General features: G+C 36.3%; 2 protein-coding genes across 9 annotated transcripts in view; both read left to right on the forward strand.

The window, feature by feature from the left end:
- The window catches only part of LOC113682156 (allatostatin-A receptor), a 52,682-nt gene extending 39,814 nt beyond the window's left edge, over positions 1–12,868 (forward strand). Inside the window, exons 1-3 of one of the 6 annotated variants that reach the window (XM_089185177.1) lie at positions 745–1,090; positions 8,523–8,638; positions 11,443–12,868. In XM_089185177.1, coding sequence (XP_089041303.1) covers positions 11,491–12,555 — 1,065 coding nt within the window. In that variant the 5' untranslated portion in view covers positions 745–1,090; positions 8,523–8,638; positions 11,443–11,490 and the 3' untranslated portion in view covers positions 12,556–12,868. Of the gene's footprint in view, positions 1–744; positions 1,236–5,981; positions 6,059–8,087; positions 8,639–10,250; positions 10,311–11,442 lie in introns of those variants that run through there. The other 5 variants (XM_089185176.1, XM_089185178.1, XM_089185179.1 and 2 more) reach the window with 5 other exon arrangements.
- Positions 12,869–14,906: 2,038 nt separating this feature from the next.
- LOC113682158 (fibrinogen-like protein 1) lies at positions 14,907–20,537 on the forward strand. 3 transcript variants are annotated; one of them, XM_089185191.1, is made up of 7 exons: positions 14,927–15,051; positions 15,360–15,380; positions 15,852–15,984; positions 17,729–17,759; positions 17,942–18,140; positions 18,749–18,875; positions 19,408–20,537. In XM_089185191.1, the coding sequence occupies exons 2-7, from the start codon at positions 15,366–15,368 to the stop codon at positions 20,061–20,063; spliced, it is 1,161 nt and encodes a 386-aa protein (XP_089041317.1). In that variant the 5' UTR covers positions 14,927–15,051; positions 15,360–15,365; the 3' UTR covers positions 20,064–20,537. The 3 variants fall into 3 exon arrangements, with proteins under 3 accessions (XP_027055116.2, XP_089041318.1, XP_089041317.1); XM_027199315.2 differs by lacking the exon at positions 15,360–15,380 and having other exon boundaries at positions 14,907–15,051; XM_089185192.1 differs by lacking the exon at positions 15,360–15,380 and having other exon boundaries at positions 14,917–15,051; positions 15,771–15,984.
- The last annotated feature ends 146 nt before the right edge of the window (positions 20,538–20,683 follow it).

Below are 20,683 nucleotides of genomic sequence, written 5' to 3' on the forward strand. Positions count from 1 at the left end.
AATTATGCTTACAACACAAAATGTTTGAAGTTTATCCCTTTAAACGACAGAATCGCCTATTCATTGAATTCACCTACTGAGTAAATGTTCGCAAAACGAAACATTACGCAGTTCATTTCCTCATCAGACCTTGAGATGAAATGTTATGCCAAATTTTAATCAAATCGGTGGGCGAAATTTACCGCAACTCTCAAGAGGTCAAAAATTCAAGCTGTCTCAGAGGATTTCTTTCACTTGCCTATCAGACAAAACTCTAGATAGATAAACACCTCTCCACTTGACTCAGGTAATGGCTTCCGCTCATTTTTGTCGCAACATCAATTTCCGTCACTTGCATGTTTTCAGGATTACCCTTATCACCGGGACCAATAATTCCGCGAATAGTTTATTTGAAATGCAACTTTGCTCAGCCAATAAATCATATAGTGACTTTAAGGGTTTCATTCGATTCAAAAAATATTAATAATTTTCTGACACCAAAAAGGCCGTTCTGCAGTTTCAGACAATAAAACGCCGGCCAGTAATTAAAAGCAAAAAAATGAGCCAACCTTCACTCCTAAAAACTAAACGTTGAAGTTTTCCTCACAGGTTCAGGGCAGTCCTCGTCAAACATATGTTAATTTAAGGAAATCCGTTTTTTTCGTCCTTTAATCTGAAGTTAATTGCTAAGGAGGATGTTCTATTTTATTTGTTCTACATAAGGTCACGTTAGCAATTTGGCACCGTGCACGGAATACATTTTTCAGTTTCGCTTTGTGGGAGTAAAATTTGAATGCCTCTCACCAGCAAACTTTGTAGCTATTCAATCAATAGGCTACTGAGTTAAAACGCCTCTACGAAGGTTCAATTTTAAAAAACGGCCTTGACGAGGACAAAGGGAGTGCATAATGGCTCTCTTAACAACAAAATATATAGAAACGTAATTAACTCTTCAGACGCGAACGTGGAATGAATTTTAATCCTCACTAAAAATATTGCTTTCATAATTAACTGATTAGAAATTCAAACTAAGTTTCGTTTTTAAGAAGAACTTTGAACCCGAAAAGACTTTAACATCCTCTGTGGTTCAAGACTCCTTCCAAGCTTTAAGGTAAGTAAATTTTGGTCTGTTGGGGTACAATTCAATGCTGAAGTTGAAGAGACGGTAGATTTCTCTGGACGATTATTAACCAACCAGTATATGTTCTTTCACCGACTTCTGTGAGAGATCTTCATCAAAGATGCTGTTTTCATAGGTACTCTTTTATTTTCGTTATATTTCAATGCTAATGTGTTTTTGGGAAAGATTTAGGGAATTATTATTATCCGACTTATCGTAAAATAAGGTAAAATCGTTGACAAGGGAAATTAAGAGGTACATGTATACTCCATTTATGATTCCAAAACTATTTGTAGATCTTGTGTTAATTTTTGCATGAGAAGTCATTACCCACGGCGTCCGCAATAAAAACATCGGGTGGATTCACAACTGTTAGAGACAGCTTTCCTTTTTCAATTTAAAAGTGGAACGTCTGCAACACGTTAAACATCTTCCGCTCTTAGTTTTCTTTCAATTTCCTCGTGTTTTAGTTTGTGTAGCTTTGCGGTTCTAGCAGTGAAGTGATCGATTGCACCGAATACACATGATCGCAGTAACTCACGCTACATTCTGCTAGTAAAAGTCAAGAGCTGGATGAGCCTATATCATTCGGGAATTATTTCATGTAATAAACTTTTACGTGGTTTCGTCAATTGTTCTCCGTTTCCCCTTTGACAAGTGATAGAGGGTTATAGCACACTCTTCTCGTCCCGCTTCACCCATAATATAATCTGTATGGCCAAAATTCAATCGAGGGTTCCTCGTTCCGGTATTTTTGTAAACTACTCTCTTTGAGAATCTTTTGCCTTAAAAATGAAAGATTTCTGACACACGTCAACGGTGAATAAACATTACCAACATGATCAAATTGATATTTAATATGCACTAATGACCAAGCTCATTCGGATAAAAGGACTGGATATTGTTTTCATTCGTTATTTGCAGTTAAAACGTGCGAAACCGAAAAAAAGAATGCAAAAAGGTGAAGGCTAATACCCAGTTTCCTTTGTTTTAATGCACAAATTAATTATCCAACAGATAAGAATCGAGTGATTGAGTGAGGGAGTGAATGTTAGGTCCATACGTAAACTTCATAGTAAGTCATACCATGAGATAATCAAAAGCTCCTTGAGGCTACTTTGTGTTATGTCTTTACTATTAAACTAAGAGATGAGTACGTGAACCGTTTGCCATCCCCTCCCATGACGCATGACGAACCTTGAATGACCATTTGATTGTCATCTTTAAAAGCGTGCAATCTGTGCCCAAGAAAGTAAGAAAGAAAAGAACTCCAAGGTCTTCAAATTTACCTTGATAACAGTCCCAACAGCTGAGATAAAGATTTTTGTGGCTCCGCGTAACTGAATTTAACCAGTCTTGTCTTCAAGATGATTTTCGCGAAGTGTTTGACTCCCATTTGGCTCTATATTGCACGTTTTACGGCTGATTTACTATCTTCTGAGTCTTTACAATATTCATTCAGCCTATCTGATTTAACCTGTTTTGAGGTGTTACGTATCTCGTTGGATTTTACCTTTCTTTGTTACGCTATTACCTTGTCAGCCATTTCGCTCCTGGTTTGGTTGCGTGAATCTTATTAGCGAAATATTAAATTTTATTACTTTCGTGGGCACAAACTGGATTTTCAGCAACAATTTTGTGTCTCTAGTTGATTTTAAGACTTTAGGCTCCTTACTTTCCTGTTTAGTATTCTTTTTGCATGTTTAAAGAAGGAAAAACCAACTATTTCGATATTCATTTCAGCGTTCGGCTGCGACGGATGCAATTTTGATTTATGTCGATAACTTCATGTACTCACGCAAACATTCCCACCTTTGTCCCACCTGCCTCCGGATATATGATCAGAAGACGGTAGCACAACTTTGGTAACAGAAACAAACCTAGTGGGGGAGGCAGGGGATAACGGGTTTAATCAAAGTTGTTATGCATAAATTAATTGTCTGACAGATAAAACTGAAATCGGGTGAGTGAGTAGGTAAGCATGAGAGTGAGCAAATTTTAGGTCCATACGTTAACCTCACAGTATGACTACGTCACACCATGAGCTAAAGTGATAATAGTATAAGTTACGAAGCATTGAGCATAGCACCAAAAATCCAAATAGCGCGAGCGTGATTCATAATCTCATTGTGCAAGCTAATGACGTTTGCAAACAAATGCCTCGTTATTGAAAATTTTTCTCCATTATTAACTGCAAACTTTCCGACCAGTTCGGCGGCGAGTTTTGAAATGTTCCGATCTATCCCGATTGAGACATGCGTTTAAGAACTCTGAATGAAAAGTAAATCTATGGAAAGATTTTTGATTTGAAAAGCGATGGTTTTTAAGCCTTAAAAGCGACGGAAAGAGCTTTCGAGTGAGCAATTCTACGATTCCCAACCACGATCCCAATTAAGGATGGTAAATTAAAACTGAAAGTGGAACTTCACCAATCAAGGGGCATTCTTTTTCCCGGTAAATATTATTTTTAGAAGATTTTGTTTTGAATGTGACAACTTTCAGAATTTTGAACACAACACTTTGCAATTTTCCGGCCGTCTTGCAACTCGCAAAATATCCGCGCGTATTATATGTTAAACCATCGAATGAGATGCTTTTAAAGTGTCTCCAACTGACTCTTATTTTTTGCGACAACGGCAAATTAACCGGACGGTTGCGTTTCAGAACGGTTGTTTCTGGACTTGCTCACGTCAATTGATCTGTTAGCAACAATGATAATAACGATGATGATGATTATGAGGATGGTGATGATGATGATAATGTACATAATAGCCATTACATTGTTATCTTACCGTACTGTTATCAATAAGGAATCTGCTGAAAATGATAACAAGGGACTGTGCATTGTGAATTGTGGAGCAATAAAAAAAATACAACACAGTCTTAAAAACATTACAACAGAATTGCACTCATTCAAATGACCAGGTTTTGATTCGTGAAACTAAGAGGCCCTATTCGTAGTCTCTTTTCACGGCACCCTTCAGAGTAGCTTTCATCGTTAAATTCAGCATGTATTCGCTGTGCTTTTTCTGATCGACTCTTTTGACTGCAAAACGAATGTTTAACTTTATAGATCGAGCAATTATTTTAATGATTCAACGATGTTGGGGTGAGGTAGCTGAGTCACATGTCCAATTTCTTGGGGCTCTCACAATTCGTCCTTTGCGGGTTTGGGCCCGAACATTCACTATTGCCAATGTGTTTACTGGGGATTGCGTGAACGGGGAGCTAAAGAGACTGCCAGGACCGAATTTTAAGATCAATTTGATACTGAGCAAGATTGCAGACATTTTTCTTCGATATCGATACTGTGACGTCATTTGGCAAACTTTTCCGTCACGTCATCTGTTTGACCAAATAATTAATAGAGAGTTGCCTCACCCTGTAAAAGTTTAACTTCCCACTAGCAGATATGCGCACGTAACACTATGTTCAGATAAAGGAAACTGGAATGTAGACAATAGAATTGAAACTAACCATCATTCATTTACCTCAAAAAATATGTCTTGTAAATACGTCAAATGACTTTTATAATAACCATAATTTTTCCCTAATAATGCGGCACTTGCGCACTAAATACATTTCGAGAGCCACTCTTACACCAATTTCACTCCAACAGTCTTCGTTCTCTTGTCAGCAGGAAAACGTCCAGGAGATGTTATTTCTGAGGGGTTATTTTCAAATTGATCCTCACACCTACCTCATTTAACGAAACTTGGGGGAAATCTTCACTGAAATCAAAACTTACTGTGGAAACCAGATTAATTGCGTATGTGTTTATATTTAAAATAGATTTACATTGACATTCGGATAGACTCGTGAATCGTCACGTTTTTCTTTTTAAGGTAATTATTCTTACTACAAAGACGAAATCTTAGAAATTTACCTTTCGAAAAGACAAACGACAAAATCGATTTTTTTTATTGTATTCAGCTGTTGAGTAAATATTCACGAAATGAAACGAAACATTATACCGTTCATTTCCTAATCAGACACTAAGATGAAGTGTTATGCCAAATTTTATTCAAATCACTAAGCGTAATTAACCGTGACTTTTCAGAGGTCAAAAATTCCAGCCGTTAAAGGGGATTTCGCTCACTCTTCCATTAGCTAAAACACCCCACAGATAAACACTTCTCCACTTTATTCAGATGGCTTCCGCTCATTTTTGTCTAAACGTCAATTTCCGTTAGTGGCATCTTTTCAGGATTACCTTAATCGCCAAGGGCAATCATGCCGAGAAAAGTTTATTTGAAATGCACCTTTGCCCAGGTAACATATCATACAGTGGCTTAAAAGGTTTTCACTCAATCTGAAAAACGTTGATTAAGTTTCGACACTTAGAGGGCGTTCTGCAGTTGCCAGCCAGTAATTAATAACAAACAAATTGGCAAACCTTCACTCCAAAAATCTAAACGTTGAAGTGTTTCCCACAGGTTCAAAGTAGTCCTTGTCAAATAAAGAAAGATGGTAACATCCACTTTATTTTGGAGATTTAAGGAAACCACACTTTTTTTTAAAAAATTGCTTAGGGTTAAGTCCGCTGTTCAAGAGGATATTCTCTTTTATTTGTTCTGCTTAGTGACGCGTTAGCAATCTAGCACCGTCCACGGAATACTCTTTTCAGTTCTTTTCCTTTGTGGGTGTAAAATTTGAACGCACCTCACCAACAAACTTTGTAGCTATTCACTCAAAAGGCTAGTTAAAACGCCTATAAAAAGGTTTATTATTAAAAATGTTCACGAGCAAAACGGCCTTGACAAGGACAAAGAGATGAAAAACACAATTAAATCTTCAGACGTGAACGTGAAATGAATTTTAATTCTTGCTCAAATTAGTGTTTTATAAATAAATGATTAGAAATTCAACTAAGTTTCGTTTCTAAGAAGAACTTCGGACCCGGAAAGACTTTCATGTTTTAACATCCTCCATGGTTCAAGACTCCTTCCGAGCTCTAAGGTAATTAAAATTTGTTCTGTTTGGGTACAATGCGATGTTCGAGTTGGAGAAACCGCATATTCCTCTGGGCGATTATTAACCAACTAGTGTATGTTCGTTTGACTGTTAACAGTATTCCGTTAACCGGCAGTGCCAGGCCGTTTATACGTGTAGAGTTATCTCTCGCCTCTGGCTTCTGAGAGAAATCTTCATCAAAGACGCCGCCGCTCACTGGTGCCCTTTTATTTCGCTCATTTCAATACTAATGTCTTTCTGGGTAACGTCTAGGAATTGTAATTATAACTACTTTCATTGAAAATATTTTTTTAAAAATTTTTGACAAGCGGAATTAAGAAATAATTGAGTGCTTGTAGACTCCATGAACAATTCGAGATCCAAGATTTTCGCTAATTTTTGTTTGAGGAGCTGACAGCTGTCTGTGCCTCAAACCCATTAGTGTCACAAAGTAGTCATTAACCATGACGTAAGCAATAAAAACATTGGATAAAAAACAGAGTGGATCAACAACTGTTGACGACAGCTTTCATTTTTTATTTAAAAGTTGAACGTCTATAGCAAGTTGAACATCTTCCTCTCAAAGTTCTTTTTCCCGTTCTTCATGTTTCACATGTAGCTTCTTGTTTGCTGTGACGTTATTAATTGCATCAATAATACACATGACCTCCTTAACTAGAAAAACTCACGCTAAATTCCACCACTTACTGATCTCATAAAAGACCCTATGATTAAGAGTTGGAGGATTCTCTGTCATTCAAGACATTATTTATTTCTCTCTGTACTAAATTAAACCTGGTTTCGTGAGTTTTTCTGTGGTTCCCTTTGACAAGTGATAGAACACCTCTCCTCCCACTCCACCTTTATTATATTCTGTTTGTTTGCTTTCACTTGAGGATTCCTGCTTCCTGTATTTCAGGCGAAGTATTTTTTTGAGGTTCTTTTGCCAAAAAATAAAACATTTATGGCAAATATCGACGATGAATAAGCATTAACGAGATAATCAAATTGTTATTAAAATTGAATATATGCTAATGACCGAGCTTATTCTGTTAAGAGGACTGGATATTGGCCTTGTTGGTTTTTTTGCGTTTCAAACGAGTAAAACCCAGAATTAAAAAAAGAGACCGGGACAATGTCTCGTTTTTTCAGTCGAAAAAAAACCACTTTGATGATAAAGAATTTATCATACAGCCAAAATATTAATGATACACTCAAAGGATTCCAAGTCAAGGTTCAAGTTCAAGTGTGAGGTTTTCCTTATTTTGAGAACTTGATTATTCAAGACGAAGGGGTTGCGATGTTATGCCACTCCATCATTGCAAATGCCCTGAGGATAAGCTTTTATCGCACGTCTAAGAAGCCAATCACAAGATTTGCTTTATTTTACCTGCTCGTGTGGTTAGTCATATCATTTACGGGCATAAACATCAGTATTCATTTTCAAAATGACCTGTAGATAATTCCTTAAATCATACCTAGAGAGCTAACACGAGCGATAACTTCAGCAATAAAGTTAGGATTTGCATTTTTGTTGTGGTAGCCAGCAAATTTCAAATGATGGAGGCCTCCTCTATCGACAACATCACTAATGATATACATTTTGTTAAGAAATCACCATGAGATTTGAGCCTTCTTGCGAATCAGTAATCATCGTTTTATTAAAATGTCGCCTGATCTTGAATTTTCTCCATTAAATGCGAAGTATTCGATAGTTCTCGCTGTTTCCTTATCGAAATTCAGCTATTCGTTAAAAAAGAGCTTCTTAATATGGTCTAAGAACGATGTAGTGATGATTTTTCACCGGTTATTAATATCGGTTGCCTGGAGGGTTTCCCAACTTTAACAAAACAGAAAACGTTTTCGTCTAAAATGGAGATTAAGGAATTCCGACTGTAAGTGGCAATTCTTACTTTACATTTTAACATCAAAATATTTTCGCAAATATTTGAGAGACAATTGCAGAATTCAGTAAGATTTACACAAAACCTCATTGTTTTCCCTTCGAATCTCCACATGTCAATCAACAAAGGTGGCCCATGGCTTAGATTTATTTCCGCAGTTGGTAATCCACACAACGATCAATTTCCGTCCATGCGGTCGATCGATTATATCTATATGAACACAAAATAAAAGATTTTGGACGCAGGTTATCTCTGATTTGGTTAAGAGCTCGGGTAATCATTAGATAGCACTCTTATTTACCTCGCACGCAGTTGTATTCCAAAACTGTATTTACTAGAGAGCCAAAACAAATACTGATATTGAGTGCTCCGATTGGTGGACAAATATAATTTTGAATTTAATCGTATGTGGAGTTTAATTTACAGAAACAATTTGAGATGACAAAGCAAATTTATGCACGATGGTTGTCAGTGTCATAACTGAAGCGACATAAAGTTCTGCGGGTTTTCAAGCTTGCACCTTGAAACACTTCAGTTGTGAAAACAATCGGTTTTTTATTTCTTAGATCCCACCAGGAAAACTTAAAACTTGAAACGCCAACACCACTGCATCTGGTCTGAACGGTTTTCAACGAAAAGAATTCAAAGTTAGGTCAGTGCTGGGTAAAGAACAGAAACATTGGTAAGTAAATAACATCTTTCACTTTCTAATATCTCACATTAAATTTCTTGAAGTAAAAGAAAACTTGAAATTGAGTTAACATGTGTAGGAAGATGGTTTGGACAACTGTTATGTTGCCAAGGAAGAAGATCCTTGTGTAAAGGCTACCGAAAGGATAAAACGGATTAACGTTCACCTTTTGCTTTATCAGTTTCGTTATGAAGGCTGCTTTTAATTTCGTCTCCGTTCTAAATACATTCTATGACACAAGATTCTGTTGTTTTACTGTTTCTCACTATCAACTCTTTGATACACAGACAAGACAACACAGAATTCTTGGCTATGCTTTAGTTAACAATTGATGTGTTTAACGCAATAAGAGACTCGCAATTCCTTTTCCTATTACTTGGTGCTTTATAACGAAAACTGTCAAAGATATTAATTAATTTCATTTTAAAGAAAAAGGAATATCAACAGGCAAGCACAATGCTTGCAAAAACGAATAATTTGACTTGCAATTGTTTCTCGTGTAAATAAAATAAAATTATTCATTAAAATTCGAGTGTTTGAGAGACTTTTCTGTCAATATATACCACTCCAGAATCAATTTGCATGTTACCGTTAAAAAAAAGAATAATTATAACGCTCTATAAACTTAAATGACTGACAGAAAATGATGTTTCAGAGCGCAAATTTATCGCCTATCTCATCGAAACTCGTGATTGTTCGGACAGAAGACTGAGAATACGTGGTAGAGATGACGATCGAGCGAAGGTTAATTCATCATGACACGTTGCCAATTGACACATTTATATAGTAAACAAAAGTCCATCTTGCCACTAAAAACGTAACGTATACATCCCGTTAGAGTTAGTATACGAAGGACTAAGAATTTAATTCCCGTTTCATTTCGCCATTGATTATCGCTGTGGTCATTAAATATTGAATAAAAAGGCATTTAGGCTGCTTGCCTTGTCGTATCGCTGGGCCCACATATGTTTTTAAACAATTATTTTTGAATGACGTCGGCTTCCACTATAGTTTCGGATCCATAATGGGTCTCTTAACCCCGACTAGCTTTATGTGGTGGGAAATAAAATAAAAATTGTAGGCAAAAAGTATTCGAAATGATACACGCAGTGAGATTTGTCATAAAATAATAGGTCTAAAGTTCCAGCTTAAAATTCTCAAGCAGTTTTATTTAGATTTCTATCGCTATTTTTCTACTAATAAAAATACTTTTAAAATACTTTTTATCTTTGCGCTCTCTTTGCAAAGGCGAGCGTAAAATTGTATGAAATAAATATGAGATAAACGAAGATCAACGAACGGCTAAAATAAGTAAACAGGAAGACTTTAAGTAATAAGAGGCACAAAGGATGAAAAACAGGCATCCAATTATCACGAAAAAGCTGCGCCAAAAAATTAGAGTTTTATTGAAATTTCTTTTGACAGTACAGCTCCGTCCTCTGATTTTCAAATATGTGCTCAAAAATTTGAAGGACTTTACTTCTCTTTTACTCTAGTTTGAATACTTTTAATTTTCACAAACGTGCAAGTTAACAGGTATTTTAATAAACATGACATATCTAGCACCCTTCAGCATGTTTATTTTGCGTATCATGTTTAAATAATTCTGGAAATTTCCACATAAGTGAAGTCTAGAAGAACGTACGTTTTCCTTCAAACTCAGGTAATGTGCCAGTAGTTATTCGCTCTTAAACTTCTGTGGTGATACACTACATATCCGGTTTCGATTTACGCTTCAGTTTCATCAGGTCTTATGTTTCGACAGACGAGGAAAGGAGCTTTCACGTTTTTTGTTAAAACAGGAAAAAACCAACTTCATAAAATGAGAAAAGAAAAGAAAACTCAAAAACGAGTCAACTGAGAAATCTCTCTCCTCAGCAGACCTGTGATTTCCAGAAGGTGGTTTTTAGTAGTTTCTTCAGGAGTTGTAATCATCATTCAGTTTTCTTTATTTTTTTTTTTAATTCAAAGTCTTAATAGACTTGGTTTCTTGTATGGTTTGAGAAGATGTAGCAATTCCCACGCATAATTTATTATGAGATGTTTGCCGACTTTGACAATGTTATTCTCCAAAACAGCTTTACATTTTGCTTCTCACTCCTTCGGTGAATTTTATTTGTTTAAGATCATAGCCATGCGGATGCATTTGGGTTTCAATTCATTTGAAACATATTTTCAAGATTACGCAGCCGGTAAATACGAACGCATGTATAGTTGTTGTTGCGCTAGGTGCTACAGATGTCCTCAATTTCACTACGAGTGATAAACTTGTCTAAAGACAGCAACAACTGCTCCATGTAACAGTACACATGAGGACTTAAATTACGCACAGAAATATCTAAGAAGTACAGGGATAGACAAATTGTAAGACGAACAAAACTGGATGATTAAATTTTGTAGCAAAGATATAAAATAGAGATCGTCATTATGAAAAAATTGAATTTAAATAACTTGACTGTTTAGAGTTTTACACGCCTATACCGAAATAGTAGCTACAACTGAAGTGTTAATGTTCTAGCTTTATTTAGTTGTGGTTAAACTTCTTCGTTCAGTTTGATAAAGTTGTCAAACAGAACTCAGCTGATGTGTATCGGGAAACGCGTGTTGGTTGATCTGGTTATTCTGTCTACCGACCTAAATATTAAGACCTGCCTTTAGGCATTTTGTTTGTGATTAATATAAAGGTGTTTATTACAAGTAATTCAACCATTGTAAATCTATTGTTCCCACGAAAAAGAAGTGGGTAATGTATAATTTCCTTTCAAACTTTCTTTTTCCTCTTTTATCAATTGTAGGAACATCTCTTAACCAGGAGAGCGTGCTAGGCTTGGTCAGTCTTGAAAATGTCATCGACCACCGATATCATCTTCAAAATCGTCTTCTCTTTGATGCTCACCATTAATTTACTTGGCAACTCACTTGTAATCCATGTGGTTCGACGAAATCGTAGGATGCATACTCCAATGAATTACTTATTGGCTAATCTCGCTCTCGCCGATCTCTTGTTTGCAGTGTTCTTTATTCCACGAAGACTGTTTATTACTGAATTTAAACAGCCAGGGGGATGGCTTGGAGATATTTTATGTAAAACCTTCACACATGCCAACCTATCGTGGGTGGCATCAGTCGCAGCGGTGATCACATTGCTCTTTATAGCATGGGAACGCTATGTCGCTATAATTCATCCACACAACCCCCGAGGACGCATGACGAAAGGAAAGCTGAGGAAGTTAATCATCATTTCATGGGTTGCGTCCTTTATCTTTCTTCTACCGGAAACGTGGGCATTACATTACGATGAACAAATCCGATCCTGTGCATGGGACTTTCCTGACTGGCTAGGAAAAGCAGACTCAGCCATGTGGCTGTTTGCTATCGGCTTATTTCCGCTAGGAACTATGGGAATCCTATATGGGCGCGTGGTACGCCGATTATGGTTCACTGCTGACCACTCCACATGCACAGCTCAGCGCACGATGGTTAAATCGAGAAAAAGAGTTACCAAGGCTGTGTTAGTAGTAACTGTTGTCCTGGGAATATCTTGGCTGCCCAATTTGATCTACTACTTTCTTGAGATGTTTCTACTAATAAATGACACAGCAACAATTGAGACCAGTGTGAACTCCTCTGAGAAGGTGTTCCGTGTTGTTTCTTATGTATTCATATCAATAAATTCTACCGTTAATCCTGCTATATATGCTACTCAAGACACAACGTTTCGCCGTTATATGTGGAGGACATTAACAAACTGCTTTGGATCTCGGAACCGGAAAGTGTCTGGAGATCTCCAACAGTCACGTGTCACAGTTTCAGGGGCAGCATTTGCTTTGAGGGGAGCTGGAATCGAATGCAAACTTGAAAATGCTGAAGGAAACGAGTTAGAGTACTGCCAAGAATCACAGCAGTGAATGTAGGACGACATGGTTAATTTTTAACAAAGAAAAAAAATTGATAACTCGGACAGGTAAACCGACCATATCCAAATGATAAACAAAAATAAGAAGATCAAAGGTTCGATAGATGATTCATTATCATGATAAAACTAAGCCGCCTATTACTTGTTTTTTATATCAGAAGCGAGCATCGCAAAATTGTAATTTAATTGTACCTTGATGGTATCAAATGACAGTTACAATAAATTTTCTTTGTGAAGCTATATCAAGCTGATTAAATTTATGTGATTGATTTTTTACTAATTTATAAATAAAACACCATTTTGAACTTCATTACTTCAGCGTTGAATGTTACTAAAAGCAGGAATTGGGAATGGAGAATGGGAAAATGAAATGGAAAATTGAATATGGGAAATTAATTTTTTCAATTTTTTTGTTTTAGATTTACTGTTTATAATGAGGAGCAAATATTTTGCAGTGGTAATAGGACTGAGTGGAGTCCAATTCGGTCGGTAATAATGCCAGTGATAACAAAATCGGACGACGGCACAGCGGGAGTCCGATTTGTTTATCACGAGTATAATTACCAATCGAATTGGACGACACGAACTCTTACTACCAGTTAATCATAAAAATTCCGAGTAAAAAAGAAAAGCCAAAAAAGGGAAAATTGTAAAAAAAATTGTATACTGTTTCTACGGTGATTTAAACCAAGGTTGTGACTAGTTGATTTAAACTACAACTTTGAATATGATTGGTTGATTTAAAGTACAAATTTGAATGTGATTGGCTTATTGAACCGTTCAATAAATATTATCGTTTTTTCTACTACCAAGGTGGCGAAAAACACCTCGTTACTATATAAAGTAAGGACAAACTCTACTTTTCTGTTGTTACACGTTTACGGAGCTGAGGCCACATTGAAAAGGTCGAAACAGATTGTTACACAGAAAGTTTAAGAACAATTTCATCTCAGATTCACAGAAGATATTTTATAACTTCTTATCGTTTGTTTCCTTTCGTAAAAAACCTTTAAGAGGAAGGAAAATTGAATTGTCTTGTGATCATCGTTGAAAAAAATATATTTGAGCCACGTGACACCAATTTGTCACTATCAATGAAGATGAAGAAATAGAGTTTTAGAACTTTGAATCAGTCCGGGCAGTAGGCAAGTTCTTTTTTACATGAGACTGGTTTAAAAGGCTTAACTTCCACGAACTCAGATGAAGAGCATCAAAAATATCTGTGAGAAGGTCAGACGTTCGAATATTGTTGGGAGTACGCGGAATTCCTTCCCCAAAACATGCGGTGTTATCGACGAATGCATTTCAGACATTAAGGAAAAAAGAACGTACTTAAGCTACGACAGGCAAAAGCACAACTAAATTCAGCTTCATGTTGAATTCGATTCAAATGTCAAACAAGTGTCTTGCAAAATTCTTTTTGAAAGAAGCCGGCTCGATTATAAATTAAAAATGTGAATGAGTAAACAAAAAGTACTTTGTTGTGTTGAGCAAATGGTCTTAAAAAAAAGCGCTGTATTAGTTGTTCAAGAAACTAATCTTGTCGAAATTAAACTGCTTCCTGTCACAAAAGCAATTTCTGTTTCTACATACAAACATTTGTTTGGTTTCATCTACGAAACTTCACTCTCTGTCATTTTCAAATTTGTTATGAATGCGTTTCCGCTGCTCTCATCTTTTGTTTCTCTAAATTCATATCACGTATTAGCATTTCAACTTTTCAATTGGCAGAAATTCGTTTTAGTTACTGAGTCAATTTATCCTGTTGTAGATTTCCTCTAACAAATTACGCATAATATTCGCGCATTCTTTAAAAAAGCAAAAATATATACATACATACATCCATACATACATATATGCATAAGTACGCATATATTACCACGAAAAATTAATTTTCTCTTGATATCATAAAAGTGGAAAACAACAATATGAGAAAAAACACAATGAGAAAGATAACAAAGCCATTAAATTTAAAAATTTGTATCATGAAATGAAGCGACTCACAATTTTCACACAATTTTCACACAATTTTCACACAATTTTAATTAAAATGAGAGTTCCTTTACGCTGTTTGGTATATTTATGATGACGTGAATCGAGTCTCTCGTCAAAAAAATTTATTTCAAAAGGAGGCGTTTATAAAATGTGCAGCCTCTTTATAATCAGTTTCATTTTTACATTGTAATATCAATCTCTAACTATTGAAAATCCGTTTAAACTGTTTTGGCAGTTAAAGGTAAGAGAAACTTCAATTTTAGTCCCTCACCTGCCACCTATTGCTAAGCTTGACACCTTTCAAAAGTCCATCGGCTTCCGCAAAAACAGTAAACACAACACCAACGCACCTGTCAATTGAGCAAAGGAAACTCGAGGCTTGAAATTTGTCAAAAGCTTTCTATTGCTTTAATCGAAAGGAGAAAGGAAAAAACAGGGCCAGAAATATTGTAATCTTAGCAGTGTGAGTAAGGTGGCAACCGCTATTGTTACGGTAGGTACGGACTCTGTTTTTCAGATCACGTAAAAATTCATTCTAATTATGAAAAAGGTAGAATCCTACTCTAATTGGAAGCCCTGTGGAAGTTTCTCTTCTCTCTTCCTCGAATAAAAAAAGATGGTCAACCACCTCTGACTGCAGAAGGTTTACCGATCAAACAGGCTCAGTCTGCATCTGGGGTTTTTCTGACGATTGATGACACTTTACAGAACTTTGTCGTATAGCAGTCTGAAATAAATAGTTAACTGAATATACTGTCATCATTAGGAATTGTTTTGATAATTTTTTTCTCGTTTTAACAGTTGACAATGATACAAGAACAAGTAAGAGAGGTTCAGTTGGACTCCGTTTAGATATCATTAGGGAAGCACTCCCTTTCGTTTATCATAGCTATTCTATCAAACTCGCGATTGTTAAATTTCACGTTCCTGGGTTTCATTATTCTTCTCTCGACGTTCGAATGATCCATCCATCGATCATGGGAAATTCTTTCCTAATCCTTGTTTCATTTCAATTTTCCTGCTTCTTTCGGCTTGTGAATAAACAAAACAGATCCCACATTTTGTGTTTTGACTCAGAAAATAAAAATTTCAGAATCGCAAATGAATTAACCTTTGGTTACTCAAAAGATTGCGTCCAGCTTTTCAGAATTTTGAAAACATTTTAAACTGTTGGTTTTATTAAGATCAAACCAGGATCCTATTTTATTGCAGGGCCACGCTACTAGTGTTCGTGTAGATTTCAATGAAAGGGCAAGAATTGAATATTAACCCAAGAGTTCTAATCTGTCTCAGGCTCAGTTCGGTGTGATGCATGTAGAAGTTATTGTTCTTGGATTGCTGCTCACAGTTGACTTATCTGTTGCGAAGTTTGAAGTCTTAAGGAACCAATGCATGAGGACAGGAATGTTTCAAGTATCAGAAAAAGGCAAGGATACCTCTTCCTTATTATTGTGTATTTGGAATTTGCGATATGATTTTGAAAAGGATATAGAAAATCCAATGACGCGGTAGTTCTTGCGAAGAAAGTAAATGTTTCGTTGGTTGAATTATTTATTTTCAAGGCTTTTTTTCTGCGTTGTTAGATGTTCGATTTCCACTGCTGATGACAAATTGATGCCAATATTATAGGGGAAAAAATAATAGCTCATCAGAAAGAGTCGTCCTTCATAAAGTGTTCTCACATTGACATTACTCAATAATAACCGTCAAATTTTTTTTTCAGGGAAATTTTCAAGCTAAATGCTTTTGTATTATACATGATTTTGAATTTTATGAAATATCGTATATTAACTTTACCAATTGTATTTTGTAAATATTCTTGAATTGTGAATAATAACCGTCAAACTTCAGTGTCACGCCATTCAAAATAGATCAAAATAAAAAATAAAAACTGTTCAATCGATTTAGTCTAGAATCTGGAAATAGAAAGAAGCTAGATATGTAAAGACTCTCGCCAAGATTCAGGTCACAGCAATTTTTCTTACGGAAGATATGAGGAGAAACGTTTTTCCCAAATTTATAGAGATTTGTATGGAGCCGCCATGCTGGTGCCCACCTAGATGGGCACCAACATGGCGGCCGGAAACCAGCAGAAACATCTGTCACTGAGTTTTGCTACAAAAGCGTGAATTTATCTCTCTAAGAACTCATAAACGTAACAATAATACTTTATTCTAATACAAGAACTGTTCAGATAGCTGAATTTCCCTAAATAAGTCACCTTTTAAACCAACATAACAGCTCTCTCGCTCGTCATGTAAAGGCCACGTCACGCAAAAGCTTAGAAATTCAAGAGTAGTCTATCACTAAACCAAGAACCCATTTGGAGTGAAAATTTGTCTGAATATTAGTTTTTAGCTGCTCTAATACATCATGAAAGTAAAATCTCAGGAGGATCAATAGTTCTGAAGTCTGAAATTTAGTGACGTCACGTGAAAACCAGCATCGCACTTTGCAACAAAGTAAGCTGTCGCACTTTGTAACAAACTCGGTATAGATGGTCGGAAGACCCGATGATAGCTGTCATCAATATAAATAATCATGATAATAACAGTAATAATAATAATAATAATAATAGTAATAATAGGCTTAATCAGTTTGATTTGCGAAGTGTATAATCCTTATCCTATTCGCGAGTCGTTGCCTCTCGAGGCGTGAAGGTTGAAGTTATCACGCGAAACCGGAGATCTTTACGGGCCTTGCTATTCTTAATATCTTAATATTTTGTGTATACTGTCAACTTTCGCCATTATGGACACAACTGTACTTCCCCTAAAAGATGTTTAAGTCGGAACGGCACAGTCCTCGTGGAGGGACACATTATTATTACTGTTATTATATCTGTGATATCATCATTTTTGTTCTCATTAGTATCAACATAAATACTGTATCACTTGACTATCACTATTATCATCAACAGTATCATTGTAGTTATCATTTAATTAATCATTATAATAGTTATTATTACTTAGCTTATATTATAGACGTTATAATTATTAATATTATTGTTATTATAAACAATTATTGGAAGAGGTTTTTGTGATATCCAGAATAATTAAGTGATGAAATAAGTTAGCAGAAAAGATCCATATATTTAAAACCTATTCAAATTATCTCAATTTATTAGATATATAATTTTTCTTCTGTTGCTTTTCTTTGCCTCTTAACAGATAGAGCTCTAATAGGATACAAAATGGATACGTAAGTATATGAATGCAAATCATAAGGTGGCGACAAACTTTTGTGTGTGTGTGCATGTGACTGTCGCCGGAAATCAGATCCTTCAATCTCTGAAAGGACATAAATTTCAAATAATTTTATTTCACTTCTTGATTACATGAATATCAGTTACATACTGATATTTAATATTTCTGAAAAATCAGGCACCAAGTACATGATGAGATCGACTGCGGTAGATGGTGTTTAAGTCGCGATGGCTGTAAATCGTATAATTACCAGTACGAAGTTAATCACACACAGCGACACACTTGTGAGATCAGCTCACATACCAAAGAAGCCAAGCCAGAGGCCTTTAGGATGAAAGTGGGTTTTCAATATTATGGATTTCCACAAGCACAGAAGGTGATGTATTAACAATTTGATTTCGTATGGTTATTTCACGAATAAGATAGTCTTTTTTTAGTTCCGTTTTTTAAATCGGTAAAGCTTGTTCCCTGTATTAAAATGGGGTGAAAAAAGTAGTATCCATTCAATAGAATCCGCTCTTATCAACATTTTGTATCTCTACTACCTGAGGGTGGAACTGCCGTTGCGACGAACGAAAAAGGTTCGAATAACTTTTGCAGCCTAAACAGCATATATAACAATCCCAGAAATTTCGACAGTAAGAAGCTAAGGTTAAAATGAAAAAATGGAGTAAGTTTTGAAAGAAACTATGGTGCTGAGTTGGTGGGGTATATACTCAACTGAGTGGTTAATGCAAATCGACATCCGTAAAGAGTTTCTAAAGTGACGTTTTGAACGTTCGCCCTTCGTCAGGGTATTAATATGGCATTGGGCTTTCCTCTAATAAAACTATGCTAAAACAAAGTGTAAAATAGTTGATTGCTATTTTACTTAACAGAATGCAAGGAATACTGAAAATAAAGGACATGCTCGCAGTTTCCCACGAAATACGCTATGGTATTTAGTGAATTTAGAAAAGTACTCAACTATATTACCTCCCACAGAAGCCTATAGGGTGTGCAAAGTACGCCTGTTATAACGGCGGGAAATGCGTGGACACGTGTCATGGAGACATGTTTCACTGTCAGTGTACAAACTTGTTCCGCGGTAAACAATGTGAAAGGCCGAAAGGTATGATATCTATTGTTCGTATTAATTATTGCCGAAAATGACGAACAGAAAGCAATGGACCAACTACTCTAACATATTACGGTGATGTTAGCATTAACTGTTATTGTTTTTTGTTTTGTTTTGTTTTGTTTTTTTCGCGTAAATATGCAAGGCATTTCATTTGGCGATGTTGAGTCTACCTCCTGGAGTAGTCAGCCATTCACGCAAATCAGCATTATCACTCCTCACCTAATAGTAGTATCCCACCCAACAAATTGGGAAAGGAAAACCTAGGAAACCTTTAATCAAACTGAAGGCACACTGAAACGTTTGAGTTTTAACTATCCATTGAACACTAACACGAAGAAATAACAGTTTTTAAAAAAGCTGATAATTAGCTCGAAATTCCATATTTGGCAATTTGCTTGCAAGAATGCAAGAAAAACAGTGAATAATCGGAGAGTGAAGCAAAAATTTAAAACTGTCAGGCATTTTTCCTCGCTTTGTTCTTGCGGTTCTTAGCTACTTTCATGATTTTAATTATATTCCACAGCTCGCAACTGCAAGGAATTGTATGACCTTGGTGTGCCATCGACCGGTGCTCAGCGAGTGGCACCGGATGATCAAGCATTTGGAATATCAGTTTACTGTGATCAAACTACAGATGGTGGAGGATGGCTTGTTGTGCAGAGACGTAACAGTCCATTTGGCGTGTTATTCTCCAAGAACTGGTCGGATTACGAAACAGGCTTTGGATCTCTGTTTGGCTCATTCTGGATTGGAAATCGATACTTGTCACGCCTAACAACAATTCCTGTACAGCTGCGAATAGAGCTCAAGGCAAGCGCAGGCGCGCAAGGTTATGCTGTTTATGAGAACTTTTCAATATCTGGCCCACGTGATAATTACCGCCTCAGCGTAGGGAGGAACATGACAGGGACAATAGGTAACGCAATCAACGGTAACAGCAACATGGCGCTTGTCGAAGATGGCATGCAATTTTCAACTGGTGACAGAGACAATGATGGCAATTATCTGGCAAACTGTGCCGTTATAAGCAGTCTGTCTGGCTGGTGGCTCAACAACTGTGGTCGTGCTAATTTGAATTCTAATCCACCCCAGTGGGATGAGTGGAAATTTTACGACACTTCAATCAACTATACCGAGATGAAAATTCGCCCCATGAAGCAACCATTTTCTGTGACATAGATTTTTATTTTATTAAACGAAACAAATATGTAAAAATCCTTTTTTTTTCGGCTACATTATCCAAGAATATATAGAGATTCTTAGCTTCAGTCTGAAACAACGAAGCCATCGCTGGCTGAAAGATTCTGAAATATTACCAATCACATCACTGCCAGCCACCATTCACTTTGTTTGCCTAGTAAAGACGTAAAAAACCGATGAATCACGTAAACACGATACGGTGACGTTAACTTGATCGCTGTAGAACGATCACACATTGCTCCTTACCGGCGGCGATACCATATCAATTTTGCACATGAAGTGAACAACCCCATATGCTTTGAAATCGTTGCTTCCAAGCTGTGCGAGTTGAAAGTTGCCTTTTTTTCTTTCCCTGTGCTTCAGCGCTTCAAAAGATAACAGAATATCACTTCAACCTCTCAGCTGAGAGCTTTTTGTATATTAGCGAGTAAATAAAGCCTTAGAATTTTGCACGATTCTCCAAGACATTGGTCTCTTGTTAACGAGAAACTGCTTTATTTTACGTTCCCTTTCCGTCCCTCCCTCTCAACAAAAATACAGCCGAGAATAATTGACCGAAACAAAGATTTACGTGAAGATGGTTGATTGCTGGTAAGGGC

The sequence above is a fragment of the Pocillopora damicornis genome, chromosome 10, assembly GCF_964200805.1.
Source record: "Pocillopora damicornis chromosome 10, jaPocDami1.2, whole genome shotgun sequence".
Lineage (NCBI taxonomy): Eukaryota > Metazoa > Cnidaria > Anthozoa > Scleractinia > Pocilloporidae > Pocillopora > Pocillopora damicornis.

Bases quoted from the DNA above. Each gene is read 5' to 3' on its own strand.
- LOC113682158 (XM_089185191.1), top strand. The intron at 15,985-17,728 runs GCAAGGATACCT...GCCTCTTAACAG, and splicing joins GTTTCAAGTATCAGAAAAAG to ATAGAGCTCTAATAGGATAC. The intron at 18,141-18,748 runs GTGATGTATTAA...TACCTCCCACAG, and splicing joins GATTTCCACAAGCACAGAAG to AAGCCTATAGGGTGTGCAAA.